This window comes from Cyrtonyx montezumae, unplaced genomic scaffold, assembly GCF_038088225.1.
Source record: "Cyrtonyx montezumae isolate F1298 unplaced genomic scaffold, pur_monq_1.0 scaffold_11, whole genome shotgun sequence".
Lineage (NCBI taxonomy): Eukaryota > Metazoa > Chordata > Aves > Galliformes > Odontophoridae > Cyrtonyx > Cyrtonyx montezumae.
This window is the reverse complement of record NW_027071837.1, coordinates 11,753,865-11,774,075: the sequence shown is the minus strand read 5'-3', so window position 1 is coordinate 11,774,075 and position 20,211 is coordinate 11,753,865. Positions and strand designations below refer to the sequence as shown.

At 43.0% G+C, this 20,211-nt stretch overlaps 1 protein-coding gene across 1 annotated transcript; it reads left to right on the top strand.

Annotated features, from left to right (window-relative positions):
• Nucleotide 1: 1 nt before the first annotated feature.
• Nucleotides 2-9,215, top strand: LOC136044308 (ras-like protein family member 11A-like). Its single transcript, XM_065729553.1, has 4 exons — nt 2-303; nt 1,656-1,712; nt 4,084-4,166; nt 7,869-9,215. Exons 1-4 carry the CDS (start codon nt 159-161, stop codon nt 8,334-8,336), a joined length of 753 nt encoding a protein of 250 aa, XP_065585625.1. The 5' UTR covers nt 2-158; the 3' UTR covers nt 8,337-9,215.
• Nucleotides 9,216-20,211: the final 10,996 nt, after the last annotated feature.

Here is a 20,211-nt window from a genome sequence, read left to right as displayed (position 1 = left end):
GAAGAGGAGGCCGGTTGCTCTAACATTCCTCGGGAAAGCGACTTAAATGCAATGAGAAGGCTTCTCTTCCCAGGGACACGCAGCCAAGAACAGACGCAGAGAAGCTGTTTCCCTTCTCTCCCAACTCCTACTGGAGTTGATCAGCTCTCATTTCTGGCATGCGTCTCATCTCTCAGGATACCATGTCACAGTATTCTACTAACTTTCTCTTGCTTCCCATACCAGAGTATCCGGTATTAGACTGCGTGCCCAACAAAATCATCAAGCTGGTGGTGCTGGGTGGCAGCAGCGTTGGCAAGACAGGTAAGCCCGCAGGCGTTGCTCACACCGTTTGCTTGCTGCTGTGCTACCTGTGGCTTTGCAGCTCGCAGCCATGGCTGCGGAAATTCTCATAACCTCTGCAGCTGAAACATTTTAAATTGCTTTGTTGTTGTTTTTGTTGTTGGCTTGTTCTGACTCATATGCGAGGCAGGTTTGCTGCGGGGCTGTGAACAGGCAACGTGAGGACAGGGCACAGTGTGGGGAGTTCTGTACTCACAAATGAATCTCCATGATCCTGTGTGAATCATTTAACCACATCTTCATGTCCACACCCCCAAAAATGGGGCTAGCGATTTCTATTCTCCTGCTGTAAATGCTCACTGCTCTGTGGACAAATAACAGTGTACAGGATGTGCCTGCCTGCATTATTCTGCAAAGGAGAGAAGAGGAAAGGAGGATAAAGTGAGCATTATTGCTTTGGAATAGATGGTTCACGATCCATTTTACTACACCTGGGGTTCCACAGCACTCAGGAAAGTGTTTAGTTGTTTTGGATTTGAAGCAGCTATACTTCTCTATTATTTTTAGGTACTTTGTTGAAGGGTACAATCAATTTCACTTAAAGGTACCAAGGAGGCAACTCAGTACTTACTGTAAAAGATATATATTATTTTAAATGAAATAAATCTACAAGACAGTTGCTTGCAGGATAAAACGCAGCAGTTTTGAAAATGTATAGGAATCTGCTGAGATGAAAGCACTAGAGGAATATAAGTCACTGTGGCCATAAAGGAGCTTTAAATGTTATCAAGAGATCATGAAGAAGGAAAATGTTCTAATCCAGTAGTGCATGAAAGCACCACGGGTTAAGATGAACATGAAGGCCCAGAGTGCTGGAGCGTGACCTGTGTGTTATGGCACATGCAGTTTGTTTGCTGGATGTAATTAGATATCACTAATGGGTTTCATGAGGAGGATTTTTAAGGCTGGGATGAATCATTTGATCCCTCATCCACATTTCTGATACAGAGGTCTTAAAGTTGGTATTTGGATTTGTTTTAGCACTGTAAGGGTTTGGCATGTCACTCTTCTCCTAAATTATTTCAAAGCAAAGGTCAGATTGTTGCATCTGCCATCACAACAAACAGTCCTCCACAGCCTGCACTGCTCAGCCTCGCTGAACGTGAGGGCTAATTCACAATACAAATTGCTAAAAACACTGCATTAGCTATCACAGTTTGGCCCCAGTCTTTTTCTGTGAGTGCAGAGAGAAGGATTAATAAGTGAGCAATAGCAAGATTAAGCTGGTTTCATATTATACTAACTCTGAGATATTACATGTGTTCTGACTTTGGTTCCCGTTAAAGGCCCATATTTTTTCCATTGTTTTACAGCTCTGGTTGTGCGCTTTCTCACTAAGAGATTTATTGGAGACTACGAAGCCAATGCTGGTGAGTCTGTTTTCTACTGCAGTGCTGCAGATAGCTTGAAAAGGAATCCACTCTCTTTTGTGACTGGTGCACATTACAGGAAAGCCGAGCAGTGTTAGATGCCCATGAGGTGCATATTTTCAGTTAATAGCCTCAAGCTATGAAAGCAATAAATCAAAGCCTCATTATTCATGTTCCTGTTAGCCTTTTTTTTTTTTTTTTCTCCAACATGATGGGAAAGGATTAGAGTAAAAGGCTTGCTTGGGGATATACCTGTACTAAAGTGCAGGCTCCAGGAACAACTTGCATATTGACCGAACCGCAGAAAGCCAATGCTGCTCTCTGCAGCCCCTGGGAAGCCAGAGGAATTCCAAACACACAAAAGGCAATTCAGAACTTTTTTTTCCCAGTGTATTCCTTTTCTTTTGGTGGTTCTTGTGGCAATGGAGAATTTCAAATTGAAGTCTTCTTTCCATAAGTTAAGCAAAGGGGCCATGCAATCTCTTCCTTCTTTCTTGTTTCCTTCTACTTTCTTGTTCTGTTCTGACACCTCAGAATAGGTGTTCACATGAACTGTTTAATCCACAGACTTTGTTGGATGTAACCACTGACTCTTTCAGCCAGGATTGTAGAAAGGATCACTGTGCTCATACCTACCAGCACATCCCACATGTAGGCTATCTAACATTTGGGGGGGTGAAAAAGGAGGGGATTCAAAGCAGTGACACATACTGAATTGGAGACACATGCTGAATTTAGAATAATGAGCTAGGAATGGAGATGTCAGAACAAGACACGTTTGATCTCTGTATGTCTGATGAAACAAAGTCTGAAAGCTCCTCCTTACAGCCCCCTCTCACTGACCCCAAGCAACCTCGATGGTTGCCTGCGCTATTTCTCTTTCTTTTCCTTCATCTCTTCTTTGGGAGACTGTACATCAAGTTAGACTTCTGAGCTTTGCAATGGATCACTGCCGAGAACCACATGCTTTTCTCATTAAGCTACCAGCCCAACAGCCATGCTGCAGAAGAAACAAATACTCCAGAAATAGGAAACAGGTGGTAGTGTATTTGTGACCATTCAAGCATGCTTTTCCTTCAGCTGAGCATAAGACAGAGCACAGCCAGTGTCTGGAAGCACCAGGTCTTTTTTTTCTGCAGCGTATTACAGAGTAAGGATAATATGTTGTCTGGTCGTGCTTCAGGGGTGCAGTTCCTTCCCATAAACCAGTAACTTAAAAGCTGATGTGTTTTCAAAAAAAAAAAAAAAAGCTCCCCAGGAGGGTTATATTACCTCACAGAGCCAGAATTAAAATACAATATGATAATGTTGGATGTTGGATCCAGATGCAGAAAATTTGCTATATTGCATTTCCTTATATTGTAAATACTTCTATGAGCTCAGAATATTTACAGCTGGGATAAAAGTACTTGTTTCCCCGAACCAAATCTTACACAGACAATTTTCAAAGTGATGGCATTACTGTCACTAACTGGTCACCCTGCTGGCCTGCAGTACTTACTCTGCAGTAGATGGGATTTCTCTAGGTTTGAGATGAAGTGCATTGTTTTAAGATGTAGCGATGACAATTGTAGCTGAGCACTGAAAGGTCATACACAACAGCTGTGGATATAGCATTTCTTGTACATCCATGAGACTTGGACTAAGTTCTAAAGAAAAATGATGATGGCATCCACGTCTGAAGTTGTCCTTATCACAACCATGGATTGTTTGTAGGATGAAAAGATTTCTTTGTCACTTAATCTGTACTCCGGTAACAAAATAAAACTCAAGCGCAGAACAGGGATGCTCTCTGAAGAGCTGGGTCAGCCCTAGGCTCTTTGAGCCAGGACATGGCCTTGAATCAGTCATTCAGATTAATCAGATCTCCAGTTTAAATTGTCCAGTCTCTGGGGATTTCAACCAAGCTCTGACTGCTAAGGTCATATAAATCCCAAAGAGCATCTGGGTTTACTGTAAATAGTCACCTGTTCTGCACCCAAACCTAGAATACTTTCCTTTCTTATGGTAAGTAAAACAATAAATCCAGAAAAATGCAATAGGAAGCAGTTCGTTTACAGTAAACACCCAGATAGCTTGGCTTGAGATTAAAAATATGTGCTGCCCACATTTTAAACAGTTAACAGTATGACTGGAAACCTGATTGGCATTCATGCACCCACTTTAACTGAATATTTAACTCGATAATAAGTGCTGACTTTCCCATATACCACCCTAGAGATACAGTGGAAACATTCAACCACTAACCTTTCTATACACAGCTATGATTTGTAAGCCTCAAATCCTGGCTTTCGGCACTTCCATTTTTCCCTGATGTACTATTTCTTTGTTGTCATAGTCCCTGTCTCTAATGATCTTACTTTTCCACCAGGTGCTTTGTATTCAAGAAAGTTCACCATAGATGGGGAACAGATCTCCCTACAGGTGCAGGATACTCCCTTTGTTTCACTGGAGGTAAAACATCTGCTTGGTGCATCAGTACTTTACAACACAGTTACTGTCTCTTGTTTGTTGCCAGCACTTTAATCTGTAAATAATTCAGCTTTCCAGAAGAAATATACCTGGGCTCAAAATCAACTGAAGACTAACAGGGGTACCTTGAGCCCCACCAAAACGAGCCCCTGAAGAGGTTAAATCAGGTTCCTTTAAGAGTAAGTCAGAATTAAAACAAATCTGTGTCTTCCGGAGGGGACAGGTCTCACAGAAGTGGCCATTTCAGCTAGAGTGCTTTTCAATTTTTTCTTTGCCTGTTCTTTAATTTTAGTCATTTCTTATTTCTCAGCTCCTGGCATTTACATACTCCTCTCTTTCAATTGGTATTTGAGATATTCTAGATTTAGTACTTGACCTGGAGCCAAACAGAATCCAGAATTAAGATGTCTCTTCCTGAAGAGCTGTTTTACTTGCAGAACAAGATGATGAAAATGATGTCAGATGAACAGGAATGGAATTAAATTTGTTTTTACAAGAAAGGTGAAAATCTCAGGACAGTAATAATTCCTATAGAAAAGCTGAGATTTCATGGTAAAATTAGGCACTGTCTTGTTGCCACCAAATCTAACCTTCTGAAAAGCCATTCTGGAAGTCACCCAACTATTCCAGTTGGACTTCAGAGTACAAAGACCCCATGCCTGTTTGCACAGAGAAGACATTGCGAAGAGAACCTGGTGGTGGTTCGACACAACAGGGAATGCTCAACAAACTTAGCAAAGGGAATCCCCTCCCTGCTCTATCCCTTGAAGAAAGGAGGGAATGAAGCAGTTTAACTTCCTCTTTCACACCAGATACATGTTTATTTTCTGATTTTCCTATTTTAATTAAAACTCTGCCAGAGAATTTAGAGACTGTAACCAAAGCTCTGCAAAATGTAGTAATGCCAACAGCTGAGGTTTCCAAGTCAGAAACTGTTTTAACTTAGTTAGGAAAGAATTTCATTTTCTTTGTCCCAATCAAAGGTCTGCCCCGTTCCAACAGTTCCCACAGACACTTATCTCTGGATCTCTGCTGGCAACAAATAATGTATCTGACAGCGTTTAAAAGGATTGTGCCTGACCAGAACTCGCTAAGAGTGAGAATAGGTTGGACTTGTTGGTAAGATCCTTAAGAAAGATTGCTGTGTGAGGTGTGCAGGCATTTCAGGAGGAAGACATGTGGAATCCCTCAGGACTGCACCCACACCAGAAATGTTCCCGTTTAAGAGAGAAACAGAAGCAAAGAGATAACTGGTTTTGTCAAGTGATTCATTGCTGCTTGGCCTACACATGGCAAATCACTGTGTTTCAAAATTCACTCTGGAGCAGAGATTTCCATTTAAAAAGTGGCCCATTAGCCTTTGATTTTCCCGAATAAAGCATTCCAGTGGGGATTATCCATCCATCTCACTACTGGGTGGGCCTAGCTGGAGTAACTGAGAGTTTCTGCTCATTAGGGTTCCCTTCAAATGTACACCTCCAAAAACATTTTCAAGCTTGCCAGAGCAATTAGTTCTTTTCCCCCCATAAAAGGAGTTTGCTGGTGAAAAGAGGCAAGCAGGACGTGAAGGGTGGCTAATTATCTACAGATTGGACACAGCCCAGACACCAGCAGTGCAAATTGCCCTTCTTCCCACAGTCTGCCCAGTCCTGGCTTGAGTTTGCTCTCATTTGCCTTTGATGCAGGGCTGCTATGTTTCTCCCTCTTCCTTCTGTATGCAGGTCTGGTTGGGTTTGTTCTGTTTTGTTTTGTTTTCTCAGATGGAGAGGAGAGAGATAAGAGCATCTACTAAGCAATTTCACTGCTAGTAAAATACATTAAAGAATTAGGTTTGTATTACTGTGAGCTGGCAAGAGCAAAGAATTACTAAGTGTGATGAGCCAGTGCCTGTATTGGCCACAGTGAAATATGAAAAGGGCAGTTAGTTTGAGGAACTGCTGCTGAAAGCTGTAAGCCTAATTTATAATCTGAGCCTTCAGAAATTCTGCTTCCTCCTTCCCACAGAAGAGTCTTGACTGTAGTTCTTCCAGTTGCCCCATGTGCCATAAAGCACGAATCAGTTTTGCTCGTTCTTATCCTCCTTTGCTTCCTGAACTTAGGCTTTCTAATTCATATTTAGATGTCTAAATAAAAGCAACATGGTTTGGGAGGTTGCTGAGCGCACACAAATCCTGTTAAAACGTATGTGAATGGCAGATATGTGCTGTGTAGACAGACAGATATTGGAGCATACGTTTTAATACATGAAATTTCCATGACTGATATTGAACAATGACAAAATTTCTACCACGTATATTTTTTATTCTTTCCTATGACAAACTAGTTTTCTGCCACAAAACCTCTGAATGCTTTTCCAGGTGTTCTGTGCCTCTGGAATGAACTCATACATGTACTACAAACATAACAATTTATGAATGATGTTGAAGTATCTGAAATGTTGCCTGTGTTAGTTTAGGAAGATAAGATCTGACCTGTTACTCTGGATCTGTCCTCCCCAGCCAACCAACTGAATTCTTTATCGTGCTAATTATGTTGACTTAAAATGCCTTTCCTAAGTCTTACTGAAGTTGATGAAGATGTGTTGAATAGAATTTAGCAATAATAATAACAAAATAATTGGGCTCTATTTGTGATGTTGAACTCCCACTAAAGAACACAGAGGAACCTCTAATCCCCTATAACTTCAACAAGGGCTGAATATGTTTTAGCTCCTTGTTGGGTATGGAAGAAAATGCAAGGTTCCAGAATGCCTGGATTATTGACAGGAATGTCCGTTCTTATCAAACTGAGCATACTGATAATAACTGCAGCACTGATCTCCCTGTCTAGTTGGGAAATATGCCAGCAGGGATAACAAAGAAGAGGGGGTTAGCTGAAAATAGCCTCATCTTGAAAAGTAAGCTGATCTCTTTTCAAGCTCTGTGGTATTGTGGTATTGTATTCTGTTTTATATTCTCCACACTGGTGACTATTGTGGCTGTTTGAGTAGAAGCTGTGTTGGACAGAACAAACGTGTGACCAGCAATGCACTAATATAAACCCACTGCAGCTGCACAAATGAGCAATGAGATTTCACCTCATTTTCAGTTCCAGTAATTGGTTATTTGCAACAAATTGCTTTTTCAAAGTAACTTTGCTTCTGACTATTTGAAGAACTGTATGGCAGTAAAACCTGTCAGGCTTCACTTAATGGAGTTAGTGAGAACACCCGCCCACAGAGACACAGAATACAGAATCGGAAAGAGCAGTAAAAAGCACCTTGGGGAATAGCCATTCACTTGCAGCAGTGTGAATAGCCTGCTGAGACTTTTTAATGCTTACCATGCCCATCACCATTATATCCAAACCGAAAGGCCAGGTTACCGTCACTGTCGTAAGGATTCACTAGATTGAGAATACAGAGTGAACTCCTCAATATCAGCGCTAGGTTGTTCTCTTATTTTCAACCCACTGGCATTGATCCCTCTCCACTTTCGTGCTGCTTATCTGTATCGTGCTACTGACACAGAGTGGAACTTCCTCCTGTCCCCAGTCCATCCCCAGCAAACACAGATTTCTGCCTGTGTGCTGAGCAACAGCCGCACACTTAAACACAGCTCCGAGCAGCCAGTGCTGCTGTATGACTGCTCCATCTGCTCCCTATTCTCAGTTTTCTAATCTCACACCTCTTGGTTTTGACGGCAGGATGACACCGACAGCATCTGCTGCCAGGAGCAGATAAACCGCTCGATCTACTGGGCAGATGGCTTCGTTTTCGTTTACTCCATCACAGAATACGAGAGCTACCGCGTCATCCGGCCCCTGTACCAGCACATCCGCAAGATTCACCCCAATGCTAACATCCCCCTGCTTCTGATGGCAAACAAAGGAGACCTCCTGCGAGCCAGGCAGGTGTCCTCCAAAGAAGGACTCCAGCTGGCCAGTGAACTGGGAGGTACTTACTACGAAGTCTCAGCGAGGGAGAACTGCGAGGGCGTGCACGAAGCCTTCCAGCAGCTTTGCCAGGAGGTGAGCAGGATGATTGGCAGCTGCAACGGAGAGAAACGAAGAGGCCTCCACCTTGTCCGACCCAAGTCTCCAAATATGCAGGACTTAAAGAGACGTTTGAAACAGGCTCTGACTTCCAAAGGGAAATCTGCCACTACGCTTTGATGTAGCTGACAAGAATCGTTTTCCACACCCTTGGACAAAAGGCAAGCAAATAAACTGGTGTTAAAGGGGACCTCCAAAATACAGCATTTGGGTTGTGTGAGAGGTTCCTTCATTTTGTCTATATATTTTCCTTAAAAATCCCATTTCCGTTCATCAGAGGAACTCACAGAACATTCTCTGGGGCAAGAATATAGAAAATGATTTAAGGATCAGACTGTCCCAAACTCTTTTTTTTCCAAAAGGAACATGGTCAAATAGCTTAGGCTTAAAATGTAGATTTCATTAATAAAATAAATAAATTCTACTGGTAAGAGGAGTGGCTTCTCTTGGGGACATCTCTATCCTCAAGTGTAGGCAATAAGTTGCAGCAAGACACCAGGAGAGTGACATATTTCTATACTGAGCATGCAAAACTTAGCAGATTTGCTTAGTCACAAGACTGGAAAATAAAAGTGAACGCTAAAGATAAATAGTGAAAAGTAATAATTTAACAAGGGTAGTAATTCAAAAACTGCAGTTTAGAAAGTGTTCTTAGCAACATGGGAAGAGATTTGCAAGTTTCTATGGTGTCTACAGAGAGATTCTCAAAAATATCACAGATTTTTTCAGATTCATTTTCTTTAAACACATACAATTTCTGAAAATCATCATGTGGGCACAACTTTTAGCAGCATTTTGTAGTCAGTTTCTCAATGGTCTCCTTGTCATTTTTGTGTAGGTTTTCTACATGGCAGTGAGGAATAAATAGAGCAGTGTGACTATAAAACCTGCAGAGAGCAAATGGGATGTATTAACCAAGAGCAAGGATGGGATCTGAAATGGTTTAACCTTTTTTTTAAAATAAGTTAGATTTCATGCTCAAGATGATCTTTTAAAGAAGCAAGGCCTTTACACAAGTATATTTGATTCATTACATTTTTTTATTATTATTATTTTTCAGCAGAAAAGGTTCTATGACATCTAAAATACCTGGCTTCAGGAATTCACCATTTTCTTATTTGCCTTAAAACCAAGTTTTATTCATTACCTTGTAATGAATCCAATCACCAGTCTGTCAATAGAGACTTCACTGGCAGCATCTCACTTGCAGTGGTTCTCAGCGCGTGCAAGGGGGTTTGAAGCTGCATCCTGTGAGCTGGCCAATTTTATGCTCGCAATAACAACGGTACGAAGCACCCATCATTCTGTTCCTAATGGGAGTGGAAAGAAACTGGGATGGACCATTCAAAAGTTGTGATGCAATGACCTTATCTTTAAACACACCATCCAAGCAAGTCACAGGACTGTGCAGTGAAGTAAAGCTCAATGATTTGCGCTGAGGAACACAAGAGGGGAAATCCTAATTTGATGGTTGTGCGAAAACACTCCTGGCTGCACCAGTGCTGAGCTAACTCAACGCTCTACTCAAGAACAGTAAAAATGTAAATTGAGTCTGATGAGTATCCACACAGCTCAGGGCTTGAAATTCTGTCTTAGGTTTTATCTGCCCCAGTGCTGGACAACTCCACTCATTATTTTCTTCATTGTTTGGATTTGCTTTATCTACAGCTCACTTTCAGTTTTATTTATTGTTCTCCACAGCTGGCATTCTCAGATGTTCTGATTAATTTATAACTCTTCTATTCACACAAAGCAACTGCACCTTGGTTGGTTTTTTTTATGAGTTTCAAGTGGTAGTAGAGAGTGAAACAGAAAGTTGGATCAACCAAACAGGATTCAAACAATATTAAAGGATTTGTACTTTAGTTTATGGTTTATTAACAGCTTGATATTCGAGCTGTGCCACTGTCCTTTTGGCATTTTGGTAGGGCATTTGTTAGCACAAGATTTCAGTCTTCCAAATTACTAACAGCATAGATCAAATAGCAAAACTTTAACATGAAAATGAGCCAAGAGATTGTGAGAGACAAGTGAGCTGAACATTATTTACACCAGAATAGTGATCACCAGTTTTGAAAAGCATATTTCTAAACTACATATTTTACTGTATAGTTAGGGCTAAATTTACTGAAGACAGCTTGCTGAAATCTGTTTTCACAGAAGCCTAAGGGAATTAGGTCCTCTATCTTATTAAATTTGCTTGTAACTTGCTCTTTCCATTCTAATCCTTTCTTATTTGGGAAGAAAATTCAACACATTTCTAAACTGTCAATGTTTTCTCTTCAGTAGTGACTAATAAAATCAGACAAGGCCTTCCCTGAGTAGTATATAAAATGTACATCCCACATCTTTAAATATTCTTTCTTTATATCAGACTAAAAATGTTTTTTTCCTAATACCCCACTTTGGAAATACATGCAAGTACTCCTACAATTGTACTCCTACATATATATTCCTACATTCCCATGGCAGTGGTGGGGGAAAAAAAACATCCATGTTTTAGCTGAGGCCAAAAAATATTGAAATACTTAAGTCTTCTCCTAAATACTAACATGTGGCTAGCATTTATTCTGACACAGAAACTGAAATAGCATTTCCTTCGTTCATTAACTGGCAATACAAACCTGGTAGCAGCTTTGATAATGGTTTTAAGCCAGTACATACCATCTACAGGGGATGATAGAGCTCAGCATTTTTATTGGCAGCACAGTACTGAGGCACCAGAGCACATCACTGTGCCACTGATGCTCAGCAAGGCTGAGGAAGGAGAGCAGGAGCCTGAAAAGCAGGGAAAAGAGAACAATACAGAATTCAGTGCCTAAAACTGATCACATAAAATATCAAAGATTAGCTGCATAGAGCCGTATCCTCAGCCTCTTTGGGCTGACAAAGAAAACAGGTATTCTACTGGAGCTTTAAAATGGAGCCTCAAGAGAGAAGGCACTTGATATAAAGTCAAGGGAGAACAGGAAAAAACAATGAGGGGAGATGGTGGGGTTTGTGGCTTTGACTGGGAGCAGGGAGTGGGGTTTGGAAAGATACTGGTTATCAAGGTGAATTCTCTTCTCAGTTATTCTGCTTCAATCCAAATCAACTCTGTTGGAAGCAATGTACTACAGAATTCACTTTTTTGTTTGTTTGTTTGTTTTCCCTTCCTATATCCTTCTTCATTTTCCTGAGCAATTGAAATCTTGTGCACCATCTGGTTTCCAAGACGCCTTACAGCTGGGCTCACTTGGGCACAAAGCACTTGAGTGATCTGCCCCAAGGTTACCCAGCTGCGCCGAGGCGCTTCTGCTGAGCTCAAAACTGGAGTCCTTTGTAACATCCCTTCCCAACACTTCCCAACAGCTACCAGGTCAGAGTGCCTCCCTCAGGGGTGCACAAAGCACAGGGAGTAGTCCTACATGAGACTGTAACTAAAAGTTGGAAAAAGTCACTTGAATGACAAGCTGTGCTAGGAACACACTGAGCAAAGCATGTCTGACATCCTGAGCATTGCAGCAGCAATGAGACTGGCCTGTGAGTCTGAATATCTTCATATTTACTGATATTAGTAAATGATAACTTAAATGATAGTTTAAAAGGAAAGCCAGCCCCCTTTTGAATTGCCTGATCATTGGCACAGAATCTCTGCACCAGAGTTACTGTGTTCTGAGGAAGGATGTTTACACATCAATTGTCTGCATTTTCAGTAGAGATAGCTTAAATCCTGGCATCTGAGTTCAGATTCCTCTGCTCGTCTGATCCCAGTTTTACATTTGAAAAGTAGGAGGAAAACGGAAACTTCAGATCTCAATTTCAAGAAACAGCTCAGACAGAAGTGTTGGTATCCCGGGTGCCCTCTTTGCACAGGCTTTGTGTCAGGTGTCCAGGTGAAGGAGCACCTTCCCGTGGCACAGAAAGAAATGTTGTACCAGAGAACTATTGTCCAATGGTTTCAAAAAGAAAGCTGGAAGACTGCCAGCTCATTGTGATGATGGGATTTCCCTGTGCCAAGCTGGAAGGCTTTGGGTCAAATCACCCTGAAGTTTGCAGAGGCAGCGCGTCACCCCGCGGTGCCAGGACATTATGACATATTTGCTGCTCTCAAGTTGTTCATGCATTTTCCAAGACCTCTTATGAGCTGATGTCTCTTTTGGGACTAGCACAGGAAGGGCATGCAATTAAATTTAAAAGATCTCTAGACCCATTCTAAAAACCTCAAAAGCAGAGACAATGAACCTAGAAAATGCTGTCCCATCGATCACCTCTGGAGACAAAGCAGGACTCCTCCTTGGATACTTTTCTCACCCTCCTCCCCCTGGCTCTCCCTTACTTATCCCTCTCCATTTGCGCCTCTGTGCTGGTTTAGTTTGGCAAGGAATACCTCTGCAATTGCTCTTCCTTAGGCTTAAAAGAATAATTCTGGTGTTTAGTGTATGATATATTTCCAAATATTTTAACTCCAGACATGGTTTATATCAAAACAAGAGTGTCTGCTTAGCCTTTTGAACTTATTTACCTAAATCATTTTAAATCACACTTAAATCAAGTCAGAAGAACTCTGCATTTAGACAAACCTTTGAATTCATGCCATTTCTCCCCAGATGCTCTCACTTCGCCCAGTATCTTCCTCCCCTGTAAGCTCATCTGTGTTGCTTAGTCACTGCTTACTTAAAACTGTTTAATCCATGTAAAGTTTTGCTGATCTTCTCTGAAATCTCTCCAGTTTAATCAAGCAGGTTCTGTTCTCTAGGCAGCTGTGTGAGCTGCAGACAAGCTCAGAACAGCTGGTGACTTTCTGCTCTGTCGGATTTTTGCCCATTATTGAAGACTGTGGAATAAGCAGGAGCAGGGAGGGAGACTCGTCAAACCAACTTTGAGTCTCTTTTCGCCTGTCAGCTTCAACCTGTCAGCTTCCTTTGGTGACAATAATTCTATCCATCACAAAATGGACCAGGTTTATCCCAAACAGCAGTGTTGCAGTTTGATTCCTAGAGAGGAAAAAATGCCAGATATGAAGTGAATAGATGAGATGATAGGCTCTGTGAACCCTGAGATCTGATCCATTCAGGAGCTGGCATACCAATCCTCTATTCCTTAGAAGATACGTTTTTTAGATTTTCCATTTTATCCAAATGGGTTTCAAGACTCAGCCTCTGGATCTCATCATGCAGACACTTACTGTCTCCCCTGCAGGTCAAGGGGAAAGCTGCACATTTTCTAAATGTGATGGCTGAAAGTATGTATGTCTTGTGCTGTTATTATGGATGATTGTGGAGACTGTTCCTAAGGACAATGTTTTTCTTGTTCCTTCCAGGCAGAAATGCAGAGTGATAGCAAAGAGTAACTGGTCATTTTGAAAAGCTGTTAGCTGTGTTTGCTGAACTGGAAGACAAACTACTTCCTCTGTTGGTTAAAAAACCCAGCAGATAAGTGGGGGTTGGGATTTTACAGATGCAGCCTTCGAACTCTTGCAGAGAGTTGAATTCTGTCATTTCTTGATGGGGATCCAGGTTTCCACTTGCTTGTAGGAGCCTCCACTTTTCACACTGTGCTCTGCACTGTATTTCACTTCAAAACTCAGTATTTTCCTGATGATAAAAAAGAGCAATGTCTTTGGAGTATCATTCTGAAGTGCAACAGCCCATTATCTCAACTCCCTATTTTTGATGAAGACCAAGGATGTCTGAGCTGTTTTACAGTTGTTGGGGACTGGAGATCATACTCCATAGGCAAATGTGTTTATCATTTCAAATGAGCAAGACTCATAGTTATTTAACTAGCAGAACAAGGTATACTGTCACACACTTCAGACATTCTGTGACTGTCAGTAAAGAGCAGTGGGATGTGGAAATGAGAGGGAGGCATAAAATCTCTAAACTACACTCCTGAGATTTCCTGCAACTGCGAGGGAGACTTTTCCTTAAGCACAGAGAAAAGTAATGAGCTGGTGGTAGATCTGAACATAAAGAAAGCAGCAACAGCAGTTCTGGTTAAACAACCCAAACTCTACTCCCTTGGCTTGGGAACAATGAAGGAGGTCAGCTTTACTGAGAGACTTCCTAACCTTCCTACAGAAAAGGTTCACTAGGAATCCACTGGATCTCTGAGAAGGAACCAAAATGTCTCTGTGAACTACACATCTTGAGGTGCTCAGCTGAAACAGAGAACCAGGACCCAGGCCTTGGAGAGCTGTTAGCCATTTCCTATCCACATCATTTCAGAGTAGTGTTGAAAATCCCATGTCTCCATCACATTCCAGCCCCCCATGGTTACTTAGGGCCTGTGTCAAAGTCACTTCTAAAGGACTACAGCAGTATTGCTGGTCTGAGTGTAGGCCTGGGACAGCTCCAGCAGTGAACAGAGGGTTTGAGCTGCCACTCTTCTCTCCCTTTAACTACCAAGACCACCTTGTAGCTGTCGAAGAGCTAAGACTGAACTCCATATATCTGACCAGTGTTCAACAGTCTGTGCTGGAGCTCAGTAACTGGCTCTCAGGAGAGCCATCATCTGCCAAAGGAGCAGCTTTTAAAACCCCAATACATATTTGTGTCAGAACTGTGAGGTGATACATTCTATATGCAAGCTCCATTCTGCTAGCACTATTTATTGGGCTGCTTTGAGGAAAGCAAGAAGTTTTGTTTCTAAATCCTGAGTTATAATCATTAAGATTATTCATTTTTTATCTATTTTCATATACTTAATTTTATCCATTTGCACTTGTGAAACTCACACTAGGGAATGAGCCAAAGGAAATGGAGCCAAAGGTTTCTTCCTTTATACACTTGACAGTGCACATCTCCCCCACACAGTGAATGTGTTTCAATGCTGGAAGAACCAAGAACCACAGATAGGGCTGAGGATAAGGACCACGCAAAGCCCAGGTACCCTGCAGCCCTAATCCCACAGCAGCCAATGAGAGACACAGGCCAGGCAGGCACATGTCCAAAAAGCAGCAGTACTCAGCATCTACCAGCATCTACACAGTTTGCAATGAGCTTTGAATCAGGATGAGAGCGGAGGGCTGATGAAGGGTTAAACGTTTCCTGCCTTTAATCTGGAATCACGTAATGCAGAATGAATGTTTCAGCTCAAAATGTTTCCTCGCTCTGGCAGTGTCATGGTGGGAGGTCAAAGTGTGGGGGAGACAGAAAGAGAAAAAGGGGTGCATGGTGTGGGGAGCCAGGGAAGCACACACACCCAGCAATGAGCGGGGTGGGCTCTCGAGTAGAATCAGCCAAGCTGGACAGGCAGTGGTGCAGCCATAGGCAAAGTGTGGGACGTCAGGGACTTCCTGCTCCGGCTGCCTCTGCTTCTCCCATGTGTGCGTGCTTCTGCTCTGGGCACAGTTCCCACGCTACATTGCAAAATACGCCTTGAGTTTCTCACAGTATCTCTGCCCAGACACAAACTGCAGCTTCGGCCCTTCCTGCGCCCGGAGGTGGCTCCCCTCCGGGGCAATGCCTGCTGTACTTACATTTCCTGCCGATGGCGGTCTTTTCCTATGTGACCAGATCTGGTCTGTACACCAAAGGGCTTCATCCAAGGCAGCAAACTTAGATTTAAAAACTTGCCAAATTTCAGACTACCCTAAATGGAGCAGAGCAGCCAGATCTCAGATGGCATGCCAGCCATCTGTGCATCACCTGCGCACCCCTACGAGCACAAGGCAGTCAGCAGCTCATGGCTGTCCCTCCCTCTGTCAAAAACCATTCCTACAGACCAGTGCATTTCACATTGGACTATTTTCCCTGCGGTTTCCACCTCCTCTGTTGCAGGCAAAACAGTTTCTATGTGGGGAATTCTTACTGATTTAATTTCTTACCAATTAGCTTAAATAGCTTATCACTGATTCAAGGCCTAAGGAAAAAAGAAAAAAAAAGAAAGAAAGAAAACAAACCATTACACAAACACTTCAGCAGTCACCTTTCTGCCCTCTTCCCTTTCAGCCAAACACAGCAGCTGTGACCTCCCTGCTCTTACTCCATGTTACCCCCATGCCGTCCCATTTCTTGCTGCTCTTATATCTGAGTGGGGCTTCCACATGTGGGGTGCTGGTGTGGGGACACTGCATGGTTTTCTAGAGCTGCTGTGACATGTCATGGCCATCCTCTGCCTCCTGCAGCTCCTGGCTCCCAGACCTGCCATCACAGGGCTGCATCAAACCCTGCAGGTTACACCCAGAGCCATCCTCCTGCACGACAAAAATGGGAGCTGCCCCCTATGCAAACAGAGACCAAAACACAGAGAGATTTGGGAGATGTGCCTGCTGCTGAGAATATTAAATTCTCCATCTTCCCACCAAATGATAGCAAATGTCTGAAGGGAATCATCTGACAAGTCCTCTTGCTCAACATCACTCACCCCTAAGCAGCATGAGAAAAACAAACTCCTTTCATGGCAGGAAATCCTCAGGCCAGTTTGTCATCAGGATTTAGAAACATTTCAGTAACAGAGCTACTGACATTAGATTTTGACTGAATGTTACACCCAGAGAAGCAGTAAGTGTGCTTTTCTGATAGGTACCAGTCAGGTGGCTGACGTACCCACCCATTGCTATTGGGCACATGTGGGTTGTAGTGCTTTTGGGATAAAGATTCAGGGAAAAATTCCCTCCATCAGCCCAGTCAAATTCCAGCATCCAATTCAGTCTTCAAACTGAATTCACAGATCCAAATGTAAGACTCTTTATAGCCCCATTATTTACTTTGGGGTCTCCTTGGTGGGATGCTGAGCATTCCTCCAGCCCCATTCCCCAAACCCCCTGTCTGCAGGGCAGTTTTCCTGCTGATGCGAGTTGCACTGCAACCTAAGGGACCAAGAACACTGCTGGGTGCTGTTCAGTTTGTCCCACCCCCATACATTGGCTCCCATGCTATTAAAACAATATTCCTTTCCTTCACAAGGTTTTTTGAGATGTATTGATTGAAACTCTCGTGTGTAAGACAGGTGTCATGCTGTTCAAAACATAATATTGCGTGGAGAAGAGCTGATAGTTCATTATTAATAGAGCAGGAAGTGGGGATTAAACTTTGCTCTCTAATCGTGAACAAAAAGCTACAAGAGCTCTGCAGCTTCTGAGTAAACCTAGGAATGAACAACTGTTCCTAAGGAAAGAAAATCCCAGAAGGAGAAACCCAGATTGATGTCTCACAGGGAACTGAATGAGAACAAGGTCAGGCTTGGCCGCCTGCCTCCTCTTCACCTTGTGGATACTCTCCATGGGACTGGGCTGGCATTGACACAAGGTTTCCTGTTGCAAATGCTCTGTGCAGGCTCCGCATCAAGCAGCTGGATTTTTTTTTTACGTGCCTCAGCCACATTTGCAAGTGGTGTAAATTGCCTTAGCACCACGGAGCCCAGCAGAGCAACAGAAATTAAGCTGCTGGTTTTTATGAGTTAAGGATCCAGTCCAGCCTGAAAATCGCCCACAGCAAGAAAATGTTCTCAAGGCTAGAAGGGCAGTTTCACATCTGCAGACAAAGCCCAGGTTACCTCTGCAACCACAGGGAGAGTTTGCAGAAGTAGTCTTTGTGCCTACTTGTTATCTCCATTAAGTCCCTTAGAAAAATTGTTGAGAGCTGGGTAAACACTGAAATAAAAGCTCTGAATGTTTGGTGTCCCTCTGATTTGCTTTAAAGTCCTTGTGCATATTTTCCAGGAATAGCCCAGTGAGATTCTTCCTCACGCAAAAGCTCCTGGCAACAGTGATTGATGTCCTTGGTATCAATTATCCTACTGGGCAGCATCAGACTTCTATGGCACAGAGGCAGTCTGGTGGTGTAGGGGACTCCCAGCATAAAACAGGTACAATATCACAGCAAATAGATTATGTGTGCCATGAACCAGCAACATGCCCTCACAGTCCAGAGAGTCAACTGTATCCTAGGCTGCACCAACAGAAGTGCAGCCAGCAGAGTGAGGGAGGGGATCCTGCCCCTTGCTCTGTGCTGTGAGATTTCACCTGGAGTGCTGCATCCACATGTGGAGTCCCTCAGTACAGGAGAGACATGGAGCTGATGGAGTGCGTCCAGAGGAGGGACACAAAAATGATCTGAGGGATGGAATATGGCCCTATGAGGACAGACTGAGAGCTGGGGCTGTGCAGCCTGGAGAAGGGAAGGCTCCTGGAGACCTGAGAGTGGATTTTCAGTATCTGAGAAAGAAGGGGACAAACTCTTTAGCAGAGTCTGCTGTGATAGGACAAGAGGAAATGATTTCAAACTAAAAACTAAAAAAAAAAAAAAAACTAAACTGAAAAAAGTAGAGTTTTAGATTGGATACAAGGAAGAAGTTTTTTTACAATAAGGGCAGTGAGGCACTGGCACAGGTTGCCCAGAGAGGTGGTGGTGTCCTGGAGACAGTCAAGGTCAGGCTGGACAGGGCTCTGAGCACCTGATGGAGATGTAGGTGTACTTGCTCACTGCAGGGGAGTTGGACCAGATGGCTGCTAGGGTCCATTCCAACTCAAATGATGCTGTAATTTGATGTTTCTATGTATAGATTTACCATCACCTTCTAGCACACTTGAGAAACCAATCTGGTACACCCAGACAGCAAGCAATTACCTCCACAGCCACACCAGGCCCAGACCTTAATACAGCATAGCTGTTAGCACAGAGTTACATTCCAACTAACAATCCCTTCTTAGCTGCAAAAATGTTGCCCTGTGCTAGCACAGCCCTGCTGCTTCCAGTTTTGGGGCTGGTTTGGTCAGCTTTAACTGAGGATGCGCTGCCCCATTCTGTTGTGTGAAATGAACATGCCCTCAGAGTTCAGCAGCTGGGTATTTGTTCTGGAAATGCTTCTGTGCTCACCCACTCGGTACAGAAACAATGTGGTGTGCTTTTTTTTCTAAGCAGTCATAATTAACAAAGCACAACCCATATAATCACACAGCACTGCTCAACATCATTGGAGAAGCACACAGCAAAAGAATTACCTCCCCACTGCTTCTGGATAGCACACACACACACACAAAAAGTAAATAATCTTACCACAAGTATTCAGTGAGCAAAAAGAAAGTCTAAATTCATCAGTAATGTCATCTCCCTGCCTTTAACATTCAAACAGTGCTTAATAAATGCCTTACAGTATGAGCAGCCCTTGCAGTTGCCGGGCACTCGGTGTGCTGTGGGTTGGGACGTGGCAGGCACGGCATTCTATAAACATCCCGGCTCAGCAGAGCCTGCTCAGCCCATGGGACATCCTGCTGGGGATCCAGGTCCAGGAGAGAGTGAGCACATAAAAATAAACAGGACTCTCATCCACTTATTTAACAGGGCATGAAAGCAATTGAAGAGATACTGAAGAAACCAGCCATGGAAAATGTAGGTCACGCTATTTAAATACAGCTTCATGGTTACATTCCTTCTTCAGTACATTTCCTGCCCCGTGTTGTTCCTAATAATGATGGCAGGGATATAAGCACCAAGAATCTTCGGTGGTGTTCTCACTATCAATTTACCTTCCAACATTCTGCTGAGTCCAGACTTCACCAATAAGGACATCATCACTATCTGTAAAGTAGGGAGCAGAAACAACATGAGCTATAAGAAGACACTTCGACATATGTCCATTATGTGAGTTTCATGAATAGCAAAGATTAAAACACGAACATAAAATTAGTACCAACATACCAAAACCACCAAATATTTGAAGCAAATATGGAGCAAACAAGCAGACTTGATGCTGCAAAACCATGCCTTCAACACTGGCATTTCTGTGTGCATGGTTGCAATGGATCAGCTTGTTGCACATTTTGCCCTGTTGCATGCTCTGCATTAGATTCTAGTTTCTTATATTAACCTCAGTGCTAAGAAAAAAGGGGAGAAGTCCCCCAGACATTGCCTTGTGCTATAGCTGTGCTTCCCAGATAACTGATGGTTCATCGTCCCACGGAACCACGTTGCCTTCATTGCATTTTGTCCTGAAAATCCTGGGCAGGTGCATGACAATCTGCAACCAGTTTTTTATAGCTGACAGCAGTCTAAAGTCCCAGAGGTTCAGG

What these genes read in the sequence shown, in the direction of transcription:
- LOC136044308 (XM_065729553.1), top strand. Translation starts at nt 159, where the DNA reads ATGCGTCTCATCTCTCAGGATACCATGTCACAGTATTCTACTAACTTT. An exon ending in CAGCAGCGTTGGCAAGACAG is followed by an intron (nt 304 to 1,655) that starts GTAAGCCCGCAG and finishes ATTGTTTTACAG; the next exon opens with CTCTGGTTGTGCGCTTTCTC. An exon ending in CTCCCTTTGTTTCACTGGAG is followed by an intron (nt 4,167 to 7,868) that starts GTAAAACATCTG and finishes TTTTGACGGCAG; the next exon opens with GATGACACCGACAGCATCTG.